This window comes from Capra hircus, chromosome 18, assembly GCF_001704415.2.
Source record: "Capra hircus breed San Clemente chromosome 18, ASM170441v1, whole genome shotgun sequence".
Taxonomy (NCBI): domain Eukaryota; kingdom Metazoa; phylum Chordata; class Mammalia; order Artiodactyla; family Bovidae; genus Capra; species Capra hircus.
Genome location: NC_030825.1, coordinates 44,082,897 through 44,110,829, shown reverse-complemented (window position 1 = coordinate 44,110,829; position 27,933 = coordinate 44,082,897). Strand labels below are relative to the sequence as shown.

The 27,933-nt window shown below is 40.2% G+C and overlaps 1 protein-coding gene across 1 annotated transcript in view; it reads right to left on the bottom strand.

Moving 5' to 3' along the window:
* The window catches only part of DPY19L3 (dpy-19 like 3 (C. elegans)), a 77,998-nt gene that overhangs the window by 46,401 nt on the left and 3,664 nt on the right, over positions 1-27,933 (bottom strand). The window contains exons 3-4 of the mRNA XM_018062257.1: positions 26,199-26,332; positions 3,503-3,593 (exon numbers count right to left, since the gene is read on the bottom strand). Coding sequence (XP_017917746.1) covers positions 3,503-3,593; positions 26,199-26,332 — 225 coding nt within the window. The remainder of the gene's footprint in view (positions 1-3,502; positions 3,594-26,198; positions 26,333-27,933) is intronic.

The following is a 27,933-nucleotide window of genomic DNA, read 5'->3' as shown; positions in this document are numbered from 1 at the left end:
TAAAAAAGAATTACAAAGACAGCTTTGTTTTTCAGGCAGTCACACTGTTGGTAGCAATATTATCATTTCTACACTGTAAGTATTATACATAGCAGCAAAAGATAGGTAAGTGATGTTAATGTCATAAGTCAAAGTTTTTGACTTAAGTAAAAAAGATACAAATATAAAGTTGAAAAAGTAAAACCTTGTTCTAAATTTGAACTAAAAATAGCTATATTCATATTTTCTCTCAGGGCAAAAAAAAATCACATTTCCTAGCTCTGCTCACTAAAATAGTCTGGAAACAAAGACCAACCTAGCAGCAGTAAGGGCCTTGAGTACCCAGAATGTGGTCTCAAAATAGCCACAAAAGAGGACTGGGGCTCCTCTGGAGAAACAGCTGATTCTAAGCCAGGGGTAGAAAACACACAAAATGGGTTTGAAACAACTTGTCATGCCAAAAACAAGGGAGTCTGCAAAGACTACAGGAGTCATATCAGGAAGACATGAAGAGCATCCCACTGGCCAAAGATTGGACAGCTTGTTGTTAAGAAGAATAACACAGAAGATTGAAACACATCAAATATGTTAGAGATCCACGCATTTATGGTGATATTTTAAAAAGCAAACCTTTAGGGGATGCGAGAGATGTACCTCATTCTACAACAAAGAGAGAGGAGCAATGCTTCTCCCACCTTTCCTTGAGGAATTGAAGTTCTGGGTTGCCAAACAGCTGAAAAGAAAATGTTTTTCTTTAGAGAGGAATTCCGTCTGATGATGATGGCAGGAATTATAGACTTGGATTATCACCACATTATAGTCATGACACAATGAACAGATTTAGGTAGTGATCCTCAGCGGTGCCAAACCAATAGGTGAAAGGCCGAGAATTCAATAATGGATGGCCTAGGCCTAACTCCAAAAGAAAGAATTGTGCATTCCCTGATGTGGAACTGTACAACACCATCTATAAAGTATCCTTGCCAAAAAGCAGAACCTAAATCTGAGCAAGCCTCTAGATCTAACTGCCAATCAAGAGGAAATTCAGACAACAGAGAAACACCGAATGCAACCACTGGGGCTCCCGCAAAACCCAGAAAGTGGAAAACTCTCAGACAAAGCAATCCGTGTTTGTTTTCAACAAGGAATTACAAGAAAAAACGATGGTATGAAATCTATAGCTTAAAAGAAAGAGACACAGCAAAAGATTGCAATGGATGAGCTTTACTTGGATCTCAAAAAACTACATCAAAAATCTGTAAGACAATCAGGAAAATGAGAATACTGAGTGGATATTTGATACTAAGTCATTTCTCATTTGTGACAATGACAACTTGGTTATGTTTACAAAAACGAGTTGCTATTCTTTAGAGAAATATACTGATATATTTACAGATGAAGCAATATGAGGTCTTGGAATTACTCCAAAATAATCCAGATTGAGGGTGGGGGGTAGTGAGGAGACAAGATTGGTCATAAATTGGTAACCACTGTAGCTGAGTGATACCTGACTGCAAACCCATTAGTGAGTTCTACATTTTTATATGTTTGGACATTTGCAAAAGAATAATCTTAACAAATGACTTAAATGAACTGATATATCAACTGTTGCATTCACAGTGATACTTAGGAAATACTCATTATTCACCTTTAGAGCAGTTTCTCAACTTCAGCACTACCTGTATTTTGATATTTTAGTCCTGATAATTCTTTGTTTGGGGGACTGTCCTGAGCATTGCAGGATGTTTAGAAACATCTCTGCCCTCTGCTCACTAAATTCTAGTAGCACACTCACTCCCTCCCTTCTAAACTGCAACAATCAAAGATCTCTGGACATTCCAGTTGTCCCCCAGGGACACAACTGCCCTTCAATAAGAACCACTGCTTTAGAGAATGCTAGAGAAGCAACTCATAATTTTGAGAACTAGTGAGTACAGTTGATCCTCATACTCACTGTAGTTATGTTCTATAAACCTGCAAAGAAAACTGAGAGATACTGAAGGAGTAGGAAAAACAGGGTTAGGTTCTCCCAAGCTTCTGGTCATGTGTTTTCATCAAATGATCAACTCATGACCTTGATTTATGTGAGTTTTTGTCTAAAGACGTCATTTGTTGATTCACTAACATTTAACTCAACAGCACGCTAACTCACACTTGAACAAAGCGTATCTAACACATGTATTTTCTCCGTATGCCTTCCCCACAGCCTTCTCGCATTTAAGAAGACTACATAGCATTTCAGTGCTATGCTTGGGGATCACTTTAAATATCCAAGTCATCAACAAAAGGCACAGAAGTGCAAAACACATGGCACTAAACAGACTGCGCAAAGGACTCTGTAGTCTGAGAGCTGAAACATGAAAGCAATGTACCACCTTGTTCACCTTCGGCTGGGAACACGCACACCAGGCAACTGAGATTTGTCACTGCTGTGCACACGCTTGTGAATGACCACGGAAGCACCAGAACTGCTGACTCTGGGGTTACAGATAAGTTGCAGTGAGTACGCGCATTTGCAAACACTGAATCCATGAATAATGAGGATCAACTATATGGGATGAGAAATCAACACTTGCCCTGACTTTTTTTTTTTTAAATAAACTACTTCAGGGTAACCAAATAGCTGATGAGAAAAAGGTTTTCTACATAACAGAGTTTTGGCTAATAAATGCAGGAGGAATGACAGTCACTTCTGTTAACTACTGAAATAATGTACATAGGCAACAGTCATCAATGGCTGCTGAAACCATTAAGTGCAAGGCTGGTGGGTAATTTGCCTTCTTATGTCTGAATGTGATTATCTACATAGGACTCAAGGGATTAACTTTTATGGCACTAAAATGAAAGGCGGCCAAAATTTCAAGTCTCCTATTGTGATAAAATTAGAAGTACAAAACATTACCTGTGACGAATACTTGCCAAAGATACACCTGATTCCAAACAAAGCCTAGAAAAAGGCAATTCTCTGTCACTGTACCCATGTTAAGGATATAAAGCACATATTAAGTAGGAGAGAGCCTTTTGTGGGGGTTCCATTAAATGGAGTAAAGGTAAAGAGTACACATAAAACCACTTAGAAACCCAGAAAATGGAGGAAAAAGGTAACTGCAAATAAGGGGACGAATGGGGGCACTGGAGACAGAAAAGACAACCATAATTCTCATTTGCATTGCCAAAATGTCTCCTGTTTTCAGACAACACTCCTTTTAAATACAGGGACCTTTTCCAAAATGATCATGAGAAAACGACGACGACAACAGTAAAACCAAGAAACTGCAAACAGATAATCTGGGATGGAGCAGAGCTGAGACGCAAAGAGAGGAGAGCTACAGACAATATTACATGTAACTTCTTCCCGAGCAAAACATCTTCACGGATAACGTTAAGGAAAACCATACAAGTACAAAGAAAAACTACACAAGCCCTACAAAACATTGAAAATGTATTAGTGCAGAAGTATATCTTGGCTGGAATATAGAAAAGAATGCAGGAGACTCTAAATAAGACTGTTGGTTGTGATTACCTTGCATGAGGGTAGGAGCCTGCAGCATCTGCTTGTAGTAGGAGTAATACAGTCCACATTCTGTTCTGAAAGAGATTTCTCGCTCCACTTCCTGAAATAAAGTGAGGTTTATTGGGTTTACTTGACCTAGTTTTTGTTTAAACATCTACTGTCACTGTAGAAACAGGACACAGAACTACAACTTAAAAAAAAAACAAAAAAACTTCTGACAAAATAGTGTTAACAAATCTTGGCAAATAAAACAATAGAAGGCTTGATACATGTATACGTATAGCTGAGTCCCTTTGCTGTTCTCCTGAAACTATCACAACACTGGTAATCAGCTATACCCCAATAGAAAACAAAGGAAGGCTTGATACATAATATGTATATGTATGGCTGAGTCCCTTTACTGTTCACCTGAAACTCACAACACTATTAACCAGCTATACCCTAAAATAAAACAAAAAGGTAAAAAAATATAAACTACAAAGACATACTGTGTAAGACAGGGAATATAGCCTACATTTTATAATTACTATAAATGGAATACAACCTTTAAAAATTGTGAATCACTATATTGTATACCTGTAACTTATGTAATACTGTATATCAACTATTAATATGCTTCAATAAATAAATAAGCAACAGAAGGTTAATAGTTATTGAAGCTGGGTATATATTATAGGGGTTGATTTTACTATTCTATTTTTCTGGATGTTTAAAATTTTCTCTAACAAATAATTTTTAACAATGGAGAAAACTAGTTCCATATAAGTTAATGTTCTGGAGTTAATGTTTTTTTATTTCATACAAATTAAAACCTTAAAAAAACACCATTCTTATGTACTATTACTTAGAAACAAAATAGGGACATCGAAAAAAGTCTCTCAAATAAAAGGACTACAATTGCATTAGATACTCACCTAAAAGCTAATAATATTATATAAGATTGATAATCTTTTTATTCTAAGAATATAAGGTATTCTTGGTAAAATGGAGCAGATCTCTTACATGTGAATTTTACTCTGATAAGTGTAGCCTTGGTGGAAATATTTTCTTGTAGGAAAATGGATATAAGAAATATTAAACTGCTTTTATATAAATACTCAATTTTAGAAGAACTGAAAATCTAAAGTCGTAGCTATTAGTCAATTTGGTTGCAAGATGCTTTTATGAAGTTTAAGATTTAAATCAGTAATACAAAATATGGAGGCAATTGGTAATAAGCATGGGGAACTTTCTAGAATCATCCTATTAATATTCTTAGACCTTATATTTCATATATATATAAAACAATATAAATGAACAAAAATTTTTATAACCTATTATAGATTTTTAACACCAGTATTTAAAAAGACCAGGTTCTGTAACACACAGTCTAAAACATAATACCATCTATGTGTTTTTCCTATACAGCAGATCCATCTTCCACAAATGCAGCTTTACAGGGGAAGAAAAGCACAGAAAATCTTACTTTCTAGTCGATAACTTCTTTTAGCACATCTTTGCTTTCCCCATCCCCAATTATTTTTCAAATAATAATAAACATTTCATTAGAAGAACCATTCATGCTATTTATCTTCATGGAAATTATGCAATGTATTTCCTTTTGCCCTTATGATACTTAAAGAAATATTTCTCCTACCCTTTAAAAAAGTATTATAAATCAATTCATGAATAGAGCACTGAAGAAATACTCAACTTTCAAAGAGTGTGTAAACATCCACTTAGTGATACTGAAAACAAAGTGTTACGTTTTATCATTATTAACTCTTCTTTTTTTAAAAAGCCAGGAGATATGGGGTAGCAAAACTTCTTATATACTGAGTTGCCTTTCATAGAAAACAAATTTGTCCTTGGGAAATCAAACATGAAAGCAAACATTCCAGGCCCATGAGGTTCTGAAACATAATTTCATGAGCACACTTGCTTTATAAAAAGGACAGAAAATGATATAGCTCTTTTAGCTTTTACATTTGCTACTGATCTGTGATGTATCTTTTATAGCTACAAAGTTTTATCTTCTTAGCAGTCACATTAATCCATTCACCTTCAATCTTTCAGCAAAACCTGCTCCATTGCTTTTGATAACATAAAACTAAATTGTATCACTTGTTCCTAGAATGTTCAACCTCCTCCTTGATCAAGTAACCATAGAAGCTAGGAACTGACATTACGCAAATACTAGCTTTTGTCCATACCAAAAAAAAAAAAAAAAAAAACCCAAAACACACAAACACCAAACCATTAAATGTATTACATTCCTTTCCTTCTCTCCTGCTGCCTTAAGGTGTTGAAAGTATGCCTGCTTTCGGTGGAATATTCTAACATCAAACTCACATGCCCAACCAAACTGGAGAACCAAACCAGCCATTCACACGTAGGGGGCTTCCAATTTGACACGCTTTTAGAAATAAAAGGATACTGACTTCATAAAGATGAGGAAAAAAAAAACCCAACACTGCTCAAAGTACTAAAAGTAGAAAGCCACTTCTGTGCCCCATCTCTCTCTCTCATAGCCAGAATGTGTGAAGAACACAGGGGATCCTGATTAGTAAAAATGCATTTCGACATGATTAATTGGTAATCTTAGCACCAGCTGTATAGAACCAAATGCTGTACTTTATTAGACAGACACTTGCAAGTTTTACATCTGCTTCACGCTAGGAGAACATCTGCTTTACTCATTCAAACACTTTTCCAGTTTTTATACAGCAATTTATACTTTGCCTGGTGGATAGTGCCAATGAAAATGTACACCAATAGAAGTTACCCTCTAAAGATTGTAAAATGAACAAATATAATACTTCACATTTTAATCTGCACAAGTTCCACAGGGGAAGAAGCACTGTTGAAAGAATAAAAAGAAACATGGTCTCTGAAGATAATGACATAAAAAAGGAGAAAGACAAAAGACTGCATTTTTAAGAAATTATACAGCTAAAACCATGTAAGCAGTAGTTTATATGGTAATTGAACAGAAGTATTAAAAAGAAATAAGCATCAGGAAAAAAAATGACAGCTCACAGTTAATGATATGCATATCTTAGCAACATACAAAAGGTAACAAGCCCTTTCAGACAAAATCACACCAAATGTGCAAAGGAACCGTATCATTAGCTTTTAAAAATCTCATGTAAATAACTTTTGTTTATAAAAATTGCCCCCCCCCAAATAACTAGGCAACTGTTAGTGGGGAAGCCACTGAAAAACCAACATTAAAGATGATATTAACGTTAAAGATTACATTAAAGATAAATGTAACCTTTCAGAATTCAGTTAACAAATCATCTCACCAAGAAACAGTAGCTCATGATAAGACAGCTGTTCTTAAAGTTCTGTACAGGGAATCATGCCCTCAGCAAACATATTTGTGGCACATACATGGTTTATTGTCTGGTTAAATTCATGTCCATCTGTTAGAATGGGATGATTCTCGCCCTAGAGTTGATTAAAGCAGTGACATGTGACAGTTGCCAAGCAGTGTCTGTGAGTAGGTTAGACTAGTTGAAGTGACAGTACTTCCACTAGGCTCAGTTGAAGCAATTATTATCCCTTGTTACCACTGTGCAAATTAACCCTACTTGGTCTAAAGACTCCTTGCTTTGCAGGAGTATTTAATGGGGAGATGTACAAATTCTGTAGTATCAAATACATACGCAAAAATGTTAGCATAAGGTAAAAAGACTTTTTAAAAAAGTGAGTGACTTTAGTACTTTTAGCCAAATGAAAATTACCTATTCTCATCACTGAACATTCATTTGCTGAGGAAATAAAAGGTGTTAAGAATTCAGTCCTTGACCCCAAGCAGTTTGAGTTTCAGTGAGAAAGAACAATGCATTTTTTAAAAGGGGAAATAACTATTCCAGGAAAGACTGGTATCGATACAAAGGAATGACTATTCTTTGCCTATTCAGCCCCCCACACATCGCAGGTGGTCTAGGGGCTGAGACTCCGAGTTCCCAGGTTGCGGGGCCTGGGTTGGACCCAGGTCGGGAACGAGATCACAGATGACACAACCAAGAGTGTGCCTGCTGCAACTGAAACGAAAACACAAGGTCCTGCGCGCCACGACAGAGACTGAAGGTCCTGCGCGCCGTAACTGAGGCCCTGTGCAGTCAAAGAGGTAAATAAAAATAAACATAAAAACCCAAACCTAGCCTGCCACCTGGGTTCGGTGCTTCTGATTTGTATCTTTCTAATCTCCTCACTCACTCACTCATTCATCCATCCATCCATTCATTTATTCATTCAACAAATACCTACTAACCACCAACAATTTGTAAGCAATCTTTTGCCGGGAGATTTAGCAGGGAACAAAAGAGGCACAAATCTCTGCCTTCGTGGAATTTATAACCCAGAGCAGGAGGAGAAGAGAATAAACCAGTAAAACAGAAAAGGGAAAGCAGAGAAGAGGGGTGGAAGGGAAGGGGGTGGTACTGCGGTCCTGGAGGTGGGCACTGACGGTCTCACTGATGGACTGACACTGGCCAGAGCCTGGAAGAGGTGGGGCAGCGGGCCCCGCGGAGGTCAGAGCAGCCCACACACTCCTGGAGAGCATGGAGAAGACAGGGTGCTTTGAGCAGAAGCAGCAAAGGAGGGGTAGCCGTGTCAGAGCGGCCAAAGGCGCAGAGAGAGAAGCTGAGATGTAAGGGAGGGTTGGGGGCTGGCCCAAGTCTGGGAGGCACACGGACTCTGGGCTTGTGCCCTGAGCTAGAAGGTGGGTGTGTAGGGAGGTGTGAGGTAGGACGTGGGTGTTAGGCATGCTGTGCTTGAGTGTGAAGGGTTTTGAGCAGACATACGTTGCCGAACATCGAAAAGAATCTCACTGGCTGTTACGCTCAGGATAGACTCCACAGGGCACGGGCAGAGCACGGAAAGCAGGAGGGGAGCCGCTGAAGTAATCCTCGCAGACACAAAGGCGGAGGTTGTGAGTGGCGATCCGATTCTAGATACTATTAAAAGAGAACTGAGAGACTTCCCTGGCGGTCCAGTGGTTAAGACTCCACGCTTCCCAACCTAGATGCCCATCGGCAGACGAATGGATAAGGAAGCTGTGGTACATATACACAGTGGAGTATTACTCAGCTATAAAAAAGAATGCATTTAAGTCAGTTCTAGTAAGATGGATGAAACTGGAGCCTATTATACAGACTGGAGTAACTCACAAAGAGAAACATCAATATAGTATATTAACACATATATATGGAATTTAGAAAGACAGTAACAACAACCCTATATGCAAGGCAGCAAAAGAGACACAGATGTAAAGAACAGACTTTTAGACTATGTGGGAGAAGGCGAGGGTAGGATGATTTGAGAGAACAGCATTGAAACACGTATACTGTATGTAAAATAGATGACCAGTGCAAGTTTGATGCAGGAGCAGGGCACTCAAAGCCAGTGCTCTGGGACGACCCAGAGGGATGGGGTGGGGGGTGAGGTTGATGGTGGGGTTTCAAGATGGGGGTACAGATGCACACCTGTGCCTGATTCAAGTTGATGTATGGCAAAAACCACCACAATATTGTAAAAAAATTATCTTCCAATCAAAAAAAAAAAAAAAGACTCCATGCTTCCAATGCGGCAGGGGGGTGGGGAGGGGGGATGGTGGGGGGGGTGGGTTCAATCCATGGTGGGGAAACTAAGATCCTGCATGCTGCGCAGCGCAGCCAGAAAGAAAACTGATAGGATTTCCTAAAAGATTTAATGGTGTTTGAAAGGACTAGAATTCTCTAAGGACAAAAATCCTGAGCCACTGAAGGACAAAGTTGCTATTTACAGATTTGGTTTTTAAGGAGAAACACCTGCAGCCAGGGAAGGTCAGGTGTTTAAGTCAGTTAAGTCCGAAATGCCTACTGGACAAATGCAGGTGATCAAGCAGGTGGCTGGATACACAAGTCTGAAGTTCAGGGGGATGTCTGAGCAGGGACCCCTGGGAGCTGCAAGCGCAGAGATGGTGCACGCGCGCCCAGTCACTTCAGTCGTGCCCAACTCTTGGCAACACTGTGGGCTACGGCCCGCCAGGCTCCTCAATCCATGGAATTTTCCAGACAAGAATACTGGAGTGGGTTACCATTTCCTACTCCAGGGGATCTTTCCAACACAGGGATCCAACCTGCGTCTCCCGCACTGGCAGATTCTTGACCACTGAGCCACCTGGGGAGCCCACAGAGATGGCATTTAAAGCTATAGACAGGCTGTTCTTAGCAGTTGAGGGTGGACGGAAAAATACAGGAGCTGATTCTTAGGGTTCTCTGCCAATAAGAGGTCACTCAGGAGGCTGAGGAGTAGCCTGTAAAGGAGTCAAAGGAGCAGCTGGAGAGGCAGGAGGAAACCCAGGAGTCTGTGTGTACTGGAGCCAAGAAAAGAAATGCTAACAGGTCAAGTAAAATGAGGACCGGGAAATGACCACTACAGTTAGTGAAGTAAGTGAAAGTGAAAGTTGCTCAGTCGTGTCCGACTCTTTGCGACCCCATGGACTATACAGTCCATGGAATTCTCCTGGCCAGAATACTGGAGTGGGTACCCTTTCCCTTCTCCAAGGGATCTTCCCAACCCAGGGGTCGAACCCAGGTCTCTCACGTTGCAGTCAGATTATTTACCAGCTGAGCCGCAAGGGAAGCCCACAGTTAAGTGACTTGGGGGATATCCGTGATGTTAGCCAGGCATTTTTAAGCACAACATCATGGGTGAAGCCTGACTGCAACGGGGTTGAGAGAGAGAAGGAGAGAGGAACACAGATGACCAGTCCCCAAACTCTGGGGTAGGGGGGGGGATTTTGGTGTTAAGGTGAGCAGAAAAATGGGACAGTAAGTGCAAGAGAAGGGGGGAGGGTAGAGTGGACTATTCCCTCCAGGATGGGAGAAAGTGTGAGAGGGAAGTAACCGCTAGAGCGATGTGCATCAGTGGAGGACAGGGCCACGGGTCTGGCACACGTGGGGCAGGAAGCGGGCGAGTACGTGGGCAGCTATGGAGTGGAGGCAGGCGGGCGATCTCGTCTACTCTGCTTCTGCTTTCTCAGCTGACAAAGTTCAGAACACGTTACCTCAAAATATGGCACCTTGGCATACTGAACACTTTAAGCTGAAGAAACTGGATGGATGGCAGGTGCAGAATGGACTCTGACCTTTCGTTTCTCCCTGGAAGCCGTCATTAAGACTTGTGAGAGGTGGCTTCTGAGAGGAAAAGAACCTCTTATCTCTGAAGATGGAGGGTGCTGAGAGGACTCTGAATGAACAGGCCTTGCTCAGTGTCCCCAGTGTACTACCCTGGGCTCACACACCATCCCATTCTCCCGTTACTTTCGATTCTTCATCAAATCCAGTACAAACATGCAAAGGTTTAAGGATTTCTTTGAGTCATTTCGTTACGAAGGTGTTTGTCTCTCGTAAAACTTGTATTGAAGAAATTCATACGCTTTTCTCTTGTTAACCTGTCTTTCGCCAGTTCAATTTATGGGACTCCAGCCAGATGAACCTAGGCGGGTAGTAGGAAAAATAATCTCTTCCTTCCCTACACGGTGAAACAGGAAGCAGTGTCACTAGCTAACTGTGAAGATTGGAGGTCTGGTGAAGGGGAGCAGGGAAGAAAAGGCTGAAACAGTCACAGGAGAGCTGGGGACCGAAGGGAGTGTTCTAGGACTGCCAGGCAACACTTTTTACAAGGGCATGTGTGAAGTCTTCCTTCCCTATTAATTGCAGTTTTTGACAGATGTAAAAATAAAATTATGGTGGCTTCTGTGTATTTAATTTTGGCTTCAGTGTATCTAAACTCTGGTACATTCTGAATTTTCTTACTGCTTGTAACCATTTTTTAGATTCTCTTGGGGTGAACAGGTACATAGTTGCATCGTCTGCCAATAACTCTATCTCCTCTTTCAGTACCGGGCAGAGCAGCACAGTGCAAGATGCCCCAGCTCTGGGGCCAGTGGACAAAGTTTGAGTCCCAGCTCTTTCAAATATTAGTGGACGGCCTCAGGCAACTCATGTAACACTCCTGAACCTAATTTTTTGTGTGTGTGAAAAAAAGAAAATAGAATCTACCAGGAGATTTTAGGATTTAAGACTGCAACCTCTGTGTGATATGAGTGTGCTATACACATGTACATATTTCCCAAGAGCAATGGTTCAGTATTCTCTAACTCACGGTTCTCAGTGACTATAGATTGCAACTGATGGAAATAAGAACTGACTATAGCTATATTCTGATCCTCAGGTTCAGTGTTTAATTCTTGATTTATAACAATATCTTGGAAATTTTCTTCCTCTTTAGTGTTCTAGAAAAGCTCAAATGACAGTGGAATTTTTTAAGAGTTTGACAGAATTCCTTCATAAAATCAACAGCATTTGGTATTTTGGGGGTGGGGGTTAGGTAGGTGTTTTTCAAGTTTTCTCTACCACATGTACAGAAATAATTTGTGTTTACTGGGGCCATTTTGGTCATTTATATTCTTCTAGAAAATCATCCACGTTACCCACTCATCTAACTTGCATAAAATCAAACAAAACAGTATCATGTGGCTCTTTCTTATTTCATGGTCTTTATGGTTTTCTCTGTGACCATATTTCATGATCTTTGTAATTTTTGGATATTTTCACTTCCTAGCACATCTTTATCTTTCTCTAGTTTTCACTCTCCAAATAACCATTCATTTATGCACTTATTCTTACTTTTGAGGTGATAATTTCTCTTATTAATACTTTTATCCTTCTTTCTGTTGTGAGACCTCATAAGTGGAATAATTCATTTATTTCATAATGAAAGTATTTTCAGCTGTAAATTTTCTTCTGAATAATACTTCATTTCATTAATTCTGAAGGAGAAGGCAATGGCACCCCACTCTAGTACTCTTGCCTGGAAAACCCCATGGACTGAGGAACCTGGTAGGCTGCAGTCCATGGGGTCACTAAGAGTCAGACACGACTGAGTGACTTCACTTTCACTTTTCACTTTCATGCATTGGAGAAGGAAATGGCAACCCACGCCAGTATTCTTGCCTGGAGAATCCCAGGGATGGGGGAGCCTGGTAGGCTGCCGTCTATGGGATCGCACAGAGTTGGACACAACTGAAGCGACTTAGCAGCAGTAGCAGCATTAATTCTGAAACATAGTTTTCAATATTTTCTAGATTTCATTTGCAATTTCTACAAGTTCAGTTTTAATTACCCATGGTCAAAGATTATTTTTAAAATTCAAGGTACTGATTTTTCTTTTTAATTAGTTATCTCCAATGTTTATTTAAATAAAGGGGATACTGTGACCTTTATGCCAAAGTCAGGAACAAGCCAAGACTATGTGCTATCACACAGTGATTAGAGAATATTATCGTATAATTTCTGTATTTTTGGACTGAGATTTTTATTATGGCTTAGTTTATCAATGTTTTAGTGAATGTTCTTTTGGAAACTGGAGATGAGTGTATATTCTCTTTTTATAGATTGGGTCTATCATATTCAATATTACTAGGTCTTTATACCCTTATTTTTAAAAATATTTATTTATTTTGCTGTGCCAGGTCTTAATTGCAGCATATGGGATCTAGTTCCCTGACCAGGGATCAAACCCAGGCCCTCTAGCATGGACTCCTAGCTACTGGACCACCAGGGAGGTCCCTCCTTACTTATTTTTGTTCTCATGCTTTTGTGTGAATGGGAAAGAATTAAAACTCAATACTAATGTATTTCTATATTCTTCTTGCATCTCCTGTGGTTTTTGCTTTGTAAATACTTTATTTGATACACAGATAGTACTATTTGTAGTTTGTACGTATATCACTGAAACACCGTCCTTCTTTACCTCAGTTCAGTTCAGTTGCTCAGTCGTGTCTGACTCTTTGTAACTCCGTGGACTGCAGCACACCAGGCTTCCCTGTCCATCACCAACTCCTGGAGCTTATTCAAACTCATACCATCGAGTCAGTGATGCCATCCAACCGTCTCATCCTGTGTCATCCCCTTCTCCTGCCTTCAATCTTACCCAGCATCAGGATCTTTTCAAATGGGTCAGATGTAAGCATCTGAATGGAGAGTTCCAAAGAATAGCAAGAAGAGATAAGAAAGCCTTCTTGAGCGATCAGTGCAAAGAAACAGAGGAAAAGAACAGAATGGGAAAGACTAGAGATCTCTTCAAGAAAATTAGAGATACCAAGGGAATATTTCATGCAAAGACAGGCTCGATAAAGGACAGAAATGGTATGGACCTAACAGAAGCAGAAGATATTAAGAAAAGGTGGCAAGAATACACAGAAGAACTGTACAAAAAAGATCTTCATGAGCCAGTTAACCATGATGATGTGATCACTAATCTAGAGCCAGACATCTTGGAATGTGAAGTCAAGTGGGTCTTAGAAAGCATCACTATGAACAAAGCTAGTGGAGGTGATAGAATTTCAGTTGAGCCGTTTCAAATCCTGAAAGATGATGCTGTGAAAGTGCTGCACTCAATATGCCAGCAAGTTTGGAAAACTCAGCAGTGACCACAGGATTGGAAAAGGTCAGTTTTCATTCCAATCCTAAAGGCAATGCCAAGGAATGCTCAAACTACCGCACAATTGCACTCATCTCACATGCTAGTAAAGTAATGCTCAAAATTCTCCAAGCCAGGCGTCAGCAATACATGAACCGTGAACTCCCTGATGTTCAACCTGGTTTTAGAAAAGGCAGAGGAACCAGAGATCAAATTGCCAACATCTGCTGGATCACGGAAAAAGAAAGAGAGTTCCAGAAAAACATCTATTTGTGCTTTATTGACTTTGACTCTGTGGATCACAATAAACTGCGGAAAATTCTGAAAGAGATGGGAATACCAGACCACCTGACCTGCCTCTTGAGAAACCTGTATGCAGGCCAGGAAGCAACACTTAGAACTGGACATGGAACAACAAACTGGTTCCAAATAGGAAAAGGAGTACGTCAAAGCTGTATATTGTCACCCTGCTTATTTAACTTCTATGCAGAGGACATCATGAGAAATGCTGGACTGGAAGAAACACAAGCTGGAATCAAGATTTCCAGGAGAAATATCAATAACCTCAGATATGCAGATGACACCACCCTTATGGCAGAAAGTGAAGAGGCGCTAAAGAGCCTCTTGATGAGAGTGAAAGAGAGTGAAAAAGTTGGCTTAAAGGTCAACATTCAGAAAACAAAGATCTTGGCATCCGGTCCCATCACTTCATGGGAAATAGATGGGGAAACAGTGGAAACAGTGTCAGACTTTATTTTTTGGGGCTCCAAAATCACTGCAGATGGTGACTGCAGCCATGAAATTAAAAGACGCTTACTCCTTGGAAGAAAAGTTATGACCAACCTAGACAGCATATTCAAAAGCAGAGATGTTACTTGGCCGACTAAGGTCCGTCTAGTCAAGGCTATGGTTTTTCCTGTGGTCATGTATGGATGTGAGAGTTGGACTGTGAAGAAGGCTGAGTGCCGAAGAATTGATGCTTTTGAACTGTGGTACTGGAGAAGACTCTTGAGAGTCCCTTGGACTGCAAGGAGATCCAACCAGTCCATTCTGAAGGAGATCAGCCTTGGGATTTCTTTGGAAGGAATGATGCTAAAGCTGAAGCTCCAGTACTTTGGCCACCTCATGGGAAGAGTTGACTCATTGGAAAAGACTCTGATGCTGGGAGGGATTGGGGGCAGGAAGAGAAGGGGATGAGAGAGGATGAGATGGCTGGAGGGCATCACGGACTCGATGGACGTGAGTCTGAGTGAACTCCAGGAGATGGTGATGGACAGAGAGGCCTGGTGTGCTGCGATTCACGGGGTCCCAAAGAGTCGGACACGACTGAGTGACTGAAGTGAACTGAACTGAACTGAACTTCCCATCAGGTGGCCAAAGTATTGGAGCTTCAGCTTCAGCATCAGTCCTTCCAATGAATATTTAGGATTAATTTCCATTGGGATGGACTGGCTGGATCTCCTTGCAGTTCAAAGGCCTCTCAAGAGTCTTCTCCAACACCACAGATCAAAAGCATCAATCCTTTGGTGCTCAGCTTTCTTTATGGTCCAACTCTCATCCACACATCACTATTGGAAAAACCATAGCTTTGACTAGACAGACCTTTGTCAGCAAAGTAATCTCTGCTTCTTAATATGCTGTCTAGGTTGGTCATAGCTTTTCTTCCAAGGAGCAAGTGTCTTTTAACTTCATGATTGCAGTCACCATCTGCAGTGATTTTGGAGCCCAGAAAAATAAAGTCTGACACTGTTTCCCCAACTATTTGCCATAATTGGACCGGATGCCCTGATCTTTGTTTTTTGAATGTTGAGTTTTAAGCCAGCTTTTTCACTTTCAATTTCATCAAGAGGCTCTTCAGTTCCTCTTCACTTTCTCATAAGGGTGGTATCATCTGCATATGAGGTTATTGATATTTCTCCTGGCAATCTTGATTCTAGCTTGTGCTTCATCCAGTCTAGCATTTCTCATGATAAGTTAAATAAGCAGGGTGACAATACACAGCCTTGATGCAGTCCTTTCCCAATTTGGAACCAGCCCGTTTTTCCATGTCCGGTTCTAACTGTTGCTTCTTGACCTGCATACAGATTTCTCAGGAGGCAGGTAAGGTGGTCTGGTATTCCCATCTATTGAAGAATTTTCCAGTTTGTTGTGATCTACAGAGTCAAAGGCTTTGGTGTAGTCAATAAAGCATATGTTTTTCTGGAACTCTCTTGCTTTTTCAATGATCCAACAGATGTTGGCAATTTGATCTCTGGTTCCTCTGCATTTTCTAAATCCAGTTTGTACATCTGGAAGTTCTTGGTTCACGTACTGTTGAGGCCTTGGTTGGAGAATTCTGAGCATAACTTTGCTAGCATGTGAGATGAGTGCAATTATGTGGTAGTCTGAACATTCTTTGGCATTGCCTTCCTTTGGGATTGAATGAAAACTGATCTTTTTCAGTCCTCTGGCCACTGCTGAGTTTTCCAAATTTGCTGGCATATTAAGTGCAGCATTTTCACAGCATCATCTTTTAGGACTTGAAATAGCTCAGCTGGAATTTCATCACCTCCACTAGCTTTGTTCATAGTGATGCTTCCTAAGGTCCGCTTGACTTCACACTCCAGGATGTCTGGCTCAAGGTGAGTGATCACATCGTCGGGATTCTCTGGGTCATTCAGTTCAGTCGCTCAGTCATGTCCGACTCTTTGTGACCCCATGAATCACAGCACACCAGGCCTCCCTGTCCATCACCAACTCCTGGAGTTCACTCAGACTCACATCCATCGAGTCAGTGATGCCATCCAGCCATCTCATCCTCTCTCATCCCCTTCTCCTCCTGCCCCCAATCCCTCCCAGCATCAGAGTCTTTTCCAATGAGTCAACTCTTCCCATGAGGTGGCCAAAGTATTGGAGTTTCAGCTTCAGCATCATTCCCTCCAAAGAAATCCCAAGGCTGATCTCCTTCAGAATGGACTGGTTGGATCTCCTTGCAGTCCAAGGGACTCTCAAGAGTCTTCTCCAACACCACAGTTCAAACGCATCAATTCTTTGGCGCTCAGCCTTCTTCACAGTCCAACTCTCACATCCAGACATGACCACAGGAAAAACCATAGCCTTGACTAGACGGACCTTAGTCGGCAAAGTAATATATCTGCTTTTGAATATGCTATCTAGGTTGGTCATAACTTTCCTTCCAAGGAGTAAGCGTCTTTTAATTTCATGGCTGCAGTCACCATCTGCAGTGATTTTGGAGCCCCCCAAAATAAAGTCTGACACTGTTTCCAGTGTCATTAAGATCTTTTTTGTACAGTTCTTCTGTGTATTCTTGCCACCTTTTCTTAGTATCTTCTGCTTTTGTTAGGTCCATACCATGCCTGTCCTTTATCGAGCCCATCTTTGCATGAAATGTTCCCTTGGTATCTCTAATTTTCTCGAAGAGATCTCTAGTCTTCCCTGTTCTGTTGTTTTCCTCCATTTCTTTGCATTGATCACTGAAGAAGGCTTTCTTATCATACCTTGCTATTCTTTGGAAATCTACATTCAGATGGGCATATCTTTCCTTCTCCTTTGCCTTTAGCTTCTCTTTTCTCAGCTATTTGTAAGCCCTCCTCAGATAACCATTTTGCCTTTTTGCATTTCTTTTTCTTGGGGACAATCTTGATCACTGCCTCCTGTACAATATCCATTGTTCTTCAAGCTCTCTATCAGATCTAACCGCTTGAATCTATTTGTCACTTCCACTGTATAATCGTAAGGGATTTGATTTAGGTTATATCTCATTCACCTTCTTTGCTTCACTGAATAAAATTTTTTGTCTGAGACTTTCTTTCCCCCTTTTGCATTTATTAAGTCTTTATCTACACTTTTGGTCTATGGGCTTCCCTGGTGGCTCAGAGGTTAAAGCGTCTGCCTCCAATGCGGGAGACCTGGGTTCGATCCCTGGGTCGGGAAGATCCCCTGGAGAAGGAAATGGCAACCCACTCCAGTATTCTTTCCTGGAGAATCCCATGGACGGAGGAGCCTGGTAGGCTACAGTCCATCAGGTCGCAAGGAGTCGGACACAACTGAGCGACTTTACCTTCACCTTTGGTCTGATCCCTCTAAGGAACTTTGTTTTGGGAGGATAATATGCATATATGACGTGATTCAGATTTTGCTTTATGATCCAGAGTTTTTATCAGATGAGTAAAACCCATTGACACTTATTTAAACAAAAACATTTGGATATAGTTATGTTAATACATTTTGTATCATGCTTTTTGCTGCTTAGAACCCCAGGGATGGGGGAGCCTGGCTGGCTTCCATCTATGGGATTGCACAGAGTTGGACGCGACTGAAGCGACTTAGCAGCAGCAGCAACAGAACAAATCTTTCGCTACATGATTTGTCTGCTTGTTTCTATGTGTGTGTGTGGCTGCATGCGTGTACATGTGTCTTTAACTTGGACGGTTTATGTTTTTGTTCTAGGGGTTACCTTTCTTTATAACCTCAGAGGATAACTTCTTTACCTCTATGGATAGTATCTACTTACTTCCTATAAGGAGTAATGACAATCTTATTATGAAGTTCATATTTCTCCTCTGCCAATTTTACTTGATATTTTTCTTGGAATGTTCTTTTATATATACTGTGTGTCTGTTTCTGGACATGATTTTTAGTTAAAACTTTGAATTCTAGCTATAAAAGATACATCAGGATACCTCCACCGTCTTTTACCTTCTCTTTCCAATTCCTCTTCTAATTTGTGCTATTATGTTATTATTACACTGTGTGTGTTACTATTATAGAATAACATTATTACATGTTATTACATTGTTCATGGGCTTCCCTGGTGGCTCAGCTGGTAAAGAATCCATCTGCAATGTGGGAGACCTGGGTTCAATCCCTTGGTTGGGAAGACCCCCTGGAGAAGGAAAGGGCTACCCACTCCAGTATTCTGGTCTGGAGAATTCCATGGATTGTACAGTTCATAGGGTCATAAAGAGTCAGACACGACTGAGTGACTCAATTCATTCCCACTGTTCACGTATGTTTTGTTCTGTAACTATTTAGTCTTAGTCCTAGAGTTAAATAAGTTTGAACTTCACTGACAATTTTTCTATCACTGTTTTGCCTTTTATCTCTTGACAGGATAAAGTTTTTCTCTACCAACTTCTCCAAGTGTTATTAAAAATACATGTTTCTCAGAGTCAAAAAAATCTGTATGGTGTCTTATATATGATGGAGTTCACTCAGTCACGTCCAACTCTTTGTGACCCCATGAACTGCAGCATGCCAGGCCTCCCTGTCCATCACCAACACCCGGAGTTCACCCAAACTCATGTCCATCAAGTCAGTGATGCCATCCAGCCATCTCATCCTCTGTTGTCCCCTTCTCCTCCTGCCCCAAATCCCTCCCAGCATCAGACTTTTCCAATGGGTCAACTCTTCACACGAGGTGGCCAAAGCACTGGAGTTTCAGCTTTAGCATCAGTCCTTCCAAAGAACACCCAGGAACAATCTCCTTTAGAATGGACTGGTTGGATCTCCTTGTAGTCCAAGGGATTCTCAAGAGTCATCTCCAACACCACAGTTCAAAAGCATCAATTCTTCGGTGCTCAGGCTTCTTCACAGTCCAACTCTCACATCCATACATTACCACTGGAAGAATCATAGCCTTGACTAGATGGACCTTTGTTGGCACAGTAATATCTCTGCTTTTGAATATGCTATCTAGGTTGGTCATAACTTTCCTTCCAAGGAGTAAGCGTCTTTTAATTGCATGGCTGCAGTCACCATCTGCAGTGATTCTGGAATCCCCCAAAATAAAGTCAGCCACTGTTTCCCCATCTAATTCCCATGAAGTGATGGGACCAGATGCCATGATCTTAGTTTTCTGAATGTTGAGCTTTAAGCCAACTTTTTCACTCTCCTCTTTCACTATCATCAAGAGGTTTTTTAGTTCCTCTTCACTTTCTGCCATAAGGGTGGTGTCATCTACATATCTGAGGTTATTGATATTTCTCCTGGCACTCTTGATTCCAGCTTGTGCTTCATCCAGCCCAGCGTTTCTCATGATGTACTCTGCATAGAAGTTAAATAAGCAGGGTGACAATATACAGCCTTGACATACTCCTTTTCTTATTTAGGTTAAAGTATGTAAATCACTTTCTTAGACATCATTCGTGGTCTTGGAGCACTAGATGTTACTATGGAAAACTTTGAAGCCAGGTTGATCTTTGTCTCCTATTATACGTAACTTGATGTTTTTGTCTCGATGACCAAAAGTTGTTTACTACTCAAGTACAGCAATTTCATAACTACAACTTGCTAATGACTTTTCTAGGCCAAATCTTCCTGGGACCCACTGTTCAATTTGTAGACTGAAGTCTTCCTTTATTTTTGGAAAGTTTTCTTGAATTACACATTTAAACTTCTTTTTCTTTTCCTGTTTCATGGTTTTGGTTCCTTTGGGACGCAAATTATGCAGTCTTGCTGCTGTTTTTCTCAGCTGTCACTTCTCTTTGCTATTTTAACTTTACTAATTTGATTTTGTTGAATCAGTCCTGTCCAACATTTCTCTCTCTGTGCTTTCTGCAGGTTCTGGCCTCCTGTAGTCATGAGTTCTATCTATTATGATTATGCCTTTAAATATTCTATTTATTGACTAGCTTCTATCAGCTCAAGTTTCGTCTCCTTTTGTCATCTTCCTGCTTCTCCTTAAAGACGGCATATACCTTGCTATATCCCTAACCTGCATTCACCTTCTGCAGTGGCAAACACTGTACTCTGCTTGCTTTTCAGTGTGACATGACTGGCTAGAACCTTCTTGCCTCTGCCGTAAAAGTTTTCTGGTGACTATTCTTCATGTATCGTTCGTTCTTGTTTTTCTCTTCCCCTTTTTCTTGCAGTATCACTGTACAGATCCTGTACTAGCTCCTTTTTGAGTATTAAGTCATTTCTGAATGTGGCAAGTTCTTACCCAATCAGCTACATGTCGGAAGTTCACGCAGGGGAGAGGCCTGGGCCATAACTTATGCCTGCAAGAATTTTTCTGGTGCTTCAGAGTGGATTACAGAGTGAGGTTTTAGTCTTTTCCTCATTTTAGTGAACAGAGATTGGCGGCTTCGGGGCTGTTGAAAATGCAAGTTTTCTCTCTTTATCCTGGTCTTCTTAAACTTCTTAACTTTTATAAAAATGGCGTGTTTCTGTGACGCCTTTCAGCCTGTCTATCTTGTTTCTCTTTCACATCAGAGTGTCTCCAGGAAAGCTTCTGTCATTTCTCCTTACATCCAGTCCCATTAGCCATCACGGCCCCCAACTCCGGATATGCCAGTAAGTTTGGAGGACTAAATTTTGACAGGTTTTTCTAAAATCTGCAGCTTTGAGATTCCTCTCTCAGCATCTTTCTACACTTCTAGGAGTTTCACTGGATTTGGCAGCCCTTCCTCATATACTGCGATTCCAGATTACAGGACTCTCTAGTTTCATCAGAGAAGGAATTTGACTATTTTTCATTTTCTCAATTGCTCTGAAGTAATTCTAAAAAAAAAGTAAGAGCACTAACATCTTTATCCTGCCACTTTAAAATGAGAAGTAAGCAATTTTAGGGGTCTAACTACACAGTCAGAACAATCTACCCCAAATTGGGAAACAAGGAAACAGTGAAATGACCAGGGTATAAAAATGCCAAAAAGATTAAATTATATAGCTATCACTATTTACATAATAATTGTTTGTGAAAATATACAATTGTATATTGAAAAGCATATGATCATTATAAAAACTACCTATATTGAAGTCATAAATAAGTAAAATACATATACAGATACAGGATGAAGAAGAATGGAAGGGAAAATGAAAACTGTCTTCTGTTAAAGGTAATAAATACCGAGCAATGTTCTTCATTGAAAAAGTTTTTGTTGTTATCACAGTATAGTTTGTGCAATTAAAAAAAATACATGTTCAAAAAACAAAAACAAACAAGACCATACAGATATTTACTTTAGCACCTATTAAACACAAATTATTAAAAATGCAATTAACGGCTCCCCATTTGCCATTGCTAGCCATGCACTAACCTTGAAGGCAAGCTCCGAAGGCTGCACCCTTCGGCTCTAGTTCCAACCAGATTCTCTGCAGCAGCCAGTTGTCCCCAGGCTACACCACTCCCTCACCCCTAGAGGCTGACCCTGCTCCAAAAGAGCACTGGCTACTCAGCACTGATGACGTGCGGGTCACTGTGAGCGGAGCATAGCTAGTAAGAGTATGGGCTTTAAATTCTCTTAGTTTTTTTTTTTAATAATATAGAGCAGAAAAAAAAAAAAAAAAACACGTTGCATTTAAAGGACAAGTTAGAGTTAAAACGCTTGGGCTTTGGAAACAGCCAGATTAAATAAAATATGTGTAAAATGCACCTAAAACAGGGTCTAGCACATAGCAGACATTCAATTAAGGTTATCTGAAAAAAGCTCTTATACTCTGAAAATGACTTTTTAATTAAAGAAATATGCTAGGAAAGGATACTACATACACATTTTCTAGGGCCATTTAAACCAACATTTTCTCCTTTTCAGCTCTCCAGTTCCTCTGTTCCAGAGTTTCCCACATATTAAATTCTAACATTGCTATGATCATTAAAAAAATTACTTTGAATGCATAAACTGAATGTGTGATTAGTCTATTTTATTAGCAATATCTATACTCTCTGAAGGAGAAGGCAATGGCACCCCACTCCAGTACTCTTGCCTGGAAAATCCTATGGACAGAGGAGCCTGGTAGGCTGCAGTCCATGGGGTAGCTAAGAGTTGGACACGACTGAGCGACTTCACTTTCACTTTTCACTTTCCTGCATTGGAGAAGGAAATGGCAACCCACTCCAGTGTTCTTGCCTGGAGAATCCCAGGGACAGCGGAGCCTGGTGGGCTGCCGTCTATGGGGTCGCACAGAGTCGGTCACAACTGAAGTGACTTAGCAGCAGCAGCAGCAGCAGCAGCATACTCTCTGAATAATTACAACTAATTCAAAAGAGCAAAGTATTTTCATAAAAAAGTAGCCTAGTAATTTTGGTAAGTTATAACTCACAAATAAAAAAGAGGAAAACAGATTTACACATCTCAAATATTTCCATAATCCTCCAAGATGAAAGTGATGAAATGGAATAAATCTAGGTATAAACTCTGAAAACGAGCTTCTCCTTTGGCTAAGTAAATCACTGATCAATAACGGCTAGAACTGTCATTGGTTTATTCACAGAAAATGTATACATACTTTAAAATTAAAGTTCAATTTAAGTAAAATTTGAAGTGCAATTCCTGTGTTGCATTAGCCACATTTCCAACCTTCAATCGCTACACCTGGCTGGCAGCTACTGTACAGGACAGTGCGGGTTTAGATCATTTCCTTCAGTGCAGAGCTCTGCAGATCACTGGGCTTAGATGGTTTGAAGAGGAAAAATAAACCAATGCCTGTAATCTGGTTTGAGAAATGATTACAAAATCTCAGGACTCCTCTTGTGACATGGGGGAGAAAAAGAGAGAGAGGTTGAATAGAGACCAAGAAAAAAAATGCATGAAGACTCTGGCTCAATTTTAAGCTTGAGGGGCTGGGGGTGGTGGCTGACGGTGAGAGGGAGAAACCTGTCAGAGGATGGGCCTCTTTCACGGCTTCTCCCAGATGCCACGTGAGGCGCAGCCAGAATCTAGCGTAGGGTCTCTTTCTTTTCTCACCCTACCAACTCCCCAAACAATCTTGCCCACACAGCCACAAGCTGGTAACATCAAAGTGTCTGTTTCCAACACAGATGGAATCCCTGCCTTCAGGTCTGTGAATCCAGCTTCCTTTACTCTAGGTCTTTACATGGATTGTTTTGAAAGTGACTCACAATGTATCCAAACCCAGACTCCTCATTTCTTGCCTTACTGACTCCTATATAATAAAGGACTTGGTTGCCCTTTGTCCCCCGTTCCTGCGGGCAGCCAATGAACCCTGGAACTTCCCTGTGACAAGAGTATCTTTGTTATTCATGGTGGGCTCCTCGGCCCACATCTGATAGCTTGTGTTAACAAGTGACTCAGGGTGGACCGCTAGACCGTTTTCGCTAAGGAGATGATTCAGGATGGGAGCTGGTCAAGGCAGAAAGTCCAGCCATATCATCAGAGGCTTGGGGCATTGAGCCAGCAGATATCAGACCAACATCTGGGGAGTGACGAGGGGCTGGAGATTGAGTTCGACCAGTGATCAATGATTTAATTAATAATGCATACGTAATGAAACCTCAGTAAAAACTCTCAACACCAGAGCTCAGGGAAATTTTGCTGGCTGGCAATACTCTATATACTGCCACACAAGAACGTGACAGTCATGTCCTGACTCTGGGAGATGGGACAATGGAGACGCTGAGTCTCGGGTCCTCCCGGCCAGCTGGATGCGCCTCTCCGTTTGGCTGGTTCTGGTTTGTATCCTAGTTCTATGATGAAACTGCAATGACAAGTATAGAGCTTCCCTGAGTTCTGTCATCTGAGTGAATGTATGGCCGGTTGGTCAGAAGTGAGAGTAGCTGGGGGACCCCCAAGGTTGTGACTGGTGTCTGAAGTGAGGGGCTGTTTGGGGGAGGACTGTGCCATCAACCTGTCAAGAGTGGCTTAACTCCAGGTCATTGGTCAGATGTTACTGCCCCCTCCAGACCTTCTCTTCTCCTGGGGTTCATGATCACAGTGAATGAAGATCCACCCATCTGTCCTTCTGCTAACAGGATAAAGGTCTTCACTGATGATTCCTCCTCCTCAATCGTCCTCCACACAAACGATCAACCATTACATCCTTCTGACTCTGTCTCGGTCCATTTCTCTCCAATTCCTGCCCAGTCCACAAAGCCCTACATGACCTGGCCTTTTCCTCAGGCTTCTTGATGAGGGGGTGTATTAGTAAGGCCACTTATCAGCTTTAAATTAAAGACCTAAACTTACATTTTAAAATTATGTGATCTCTTTCACCTGTTACCTGCTACACAGCTCCTAGCATTTAATGTTGGCTTTACGCCCACAAAGGGGAAATTTCCTGCTTTATTCAAAATACTTGTGTTAAATAAGTTTTAAATTTCTTGTCTCCAGGGAATCTATTTACAGGCACTCCATTTTAAAAAGACATAGGTGAGTAAAATTTTTCTTGACAAGAAAAACTACCAAGCATCATTGAAAGATAAGAATTATTATTCTTTGGTACCATGATCATTTGTAAAAAGATAAGATACATAGATACTTGCTGTACCTATAAAGTAATATGACAGGTTTAAAAAAATAAACATAATAGACATTATTCATAAAAATAAAACTTGTCATTCAAAGTAGTCTCCTTTGGAGACTCGTTCCAATAATGGAACTGAAGCTCCAAATATTCTGGAAAACACTAGACACTGTCTTTATATTCTGCAAAGATGCTTTTGAATATTCTCACAGACAATAAACTTTGCTTGTGAAAGTCAATTTTACCTTCATAACCAAATTAGTCATTAGAAGTCACGGTGGGAAATAAGGTCAAGGATCATGACATTTTTGGATGAAAAGCAAGCTACATTTGGACGAAAAACACTGGCAACATGTTAAGTTTCCTTTTAAGTGATATCCTTGCTCTGAACTAAAGCCAAATTGAAGGATGTATAGAAATGTTGAGAGAGAGAGAAAGACACCAAGAAAACTGGTGTTTAAAGAATCACAGACCCTCCTGAAAATCTGATGACATTTATAGCTTCCCCCAATCTTTTGCATATACTTTTAGAAAGGTATACCACATCAAGGTCGTCTATGGAGCCAGATTAAAACTCCTTGGTTTAGAATAGTTGCTTTGGCTTTCTTTCTTTCTCCCCATCCCCCTTTTTTTCTATACCTAACAGAAAAAAATTATAATGTGACCCGTTCTGTATATACATACATATAGTTAAAAGTTTCACAAATAATTATCAACCTTACTATGTGACCATATTCTCCTGTATCTGATTTCATTCAGAAAAATGTTACTCATGACCTACTACACCAATTTCACAATCTACAGTTTGAAAAATACTGGTTTAGAGTAACTAATACATAACTGGAATAAGTTAATGAAAATGGGGAAACTCATTTGACTATAAAACTTCTGATGTTATTTTAAATTAACAGAAGTCATTTACTCTGCATCCAAGCGTAAGAGCCTGAATTCTTTACGGCAAAATGGAACTGTCTTGGTCATACATCTAAACGGCTAACTAGCTACGGGAGACATTGATGGGTAAATCATACGATGTTCATACCTTAATATTAGAAAACCACAAATCATTCTCATGTAAAGTGGCCAGGTAGACAGATGTAAGCAGCCCAATGCACAGGGCAACAGTTCCGCCAACTGTAAATGACAGAATCTTCCATAATCTTCTACTGGTACAACCTTTTAGAAAAAATAACACAGATGAAAAACCAAATCAGTAAAGGGTTTAGCAGGTAAAAGTTCTATTTCAGACTGTCAAGCATGCTAAGTTCCAGCTGCCTGTCACTGGAGAATTTTTCCCTGTTAAGGGCTCCTTTCTGTGATTCCACAGATCTTTCTATACTTTTATTATAGCTTTTCCCACCACTGTATCTAACTGTTCATTTGTCCATTTTGGCAACTAGAATGTGAACTTTGTCAACACGAGCACACTATCTTATTCACCTTAAAACCTAGGACCCATGTTTGACTTAGTCTAGCTACGGTTTCTTAAATGGAAGAATAAATGTGTTATAGTTAAAATATAAACAGTCTTTTAAGATGATCTACTTAAAATGTGTGTTTTTTTCATTAAAAGCTACCCCAAAATTTGATTAAAATTTTAAAATCCATAGGAAAAAATCCATCACACTAAAGTTAAAGGGTGTATAAACTAGGAAACATATTTATAGTACATATAAGAAAGGTTAAGTATTCTTAATATAGTATACTTTCAAGATACTAGAACAATGAATATTCCAGTAGGAAATTGATTAAGGATATGAATAGGCAATGCACAAAAGAAAAAATGGCCAATAAAATTAATAGAAAAAAAAGGCTAGTATTAAAGAAATGGAAATCAAAACAAAGAGCTATAACTTTACAATACTGGGTAATTCGATAGCTTAAAAATGTTTAGTATTCTGTTTTGGTATGTACACACAACACAAAAATAGACATTTTCAAAACAATGCTGGTGTTAGAATAAATTGATACCTTTCTGCACTGCAACATGGCAATAGGAAGTAAAAGCCACTGTTTGAACAATAATTCTAAATCTAGGCATATGCCCTAAATAAAAAGTTTTAAACAAAACATTTGGCCACAAGGATATTTATCACAGTTCAGTTCGTATAGGTAAAAGGTTAGAAATCATCTAAATATTAAATAAGAAATTAAAGAAATTATGCCATAGTTACGCAGTGACTAAACACTGACAAATTTAAAAAATACACTGACTGATATATGTTCATATATATCATAATAGGAAAAAGATAGCAAGTTACACAACAGCATGTAGGATCTCAGTTTTGCAAAACCACATCTGAATGCTTGTAGGTATATATGTACAGAGAGCAACATGCAGATTGTGAGGTAATCAAAGGGCCATAAGTGGTAATCTCAGGATGAGTGGGTTTCTGGGAATATCTGTTCCTTCCTTTTTGCTTTTGTTTTTTTCTGACATAGATACTGCTTTGGTAGAATGAACAATTCTCAAAGCTGTGTTTTAATTTAATGTTAGGGAAACTAAAATGGAGGAAATCTTGTTCAGGCTTCAGAAGCAGGAGAGCAGGTCTCTGACCTGCTTCTGACCTTCCTGGACACTGCCTGAATTCTGTGCCTGCCTGCAAGTACAGCAAGTCAGGTAGCACTTTAGATAAGAATGGGAGTGTGTCCTGAAATTTTTGGGGCCCTGGAGGTCTGGCCAGTCCCCCAGGGTCTAAGAAATCTTGTGACTCACAAGGTGAAACAAACAGCATTATGAAAGTTAAAGAGAAACCAGAGCTTCATTTTTGTGTGCA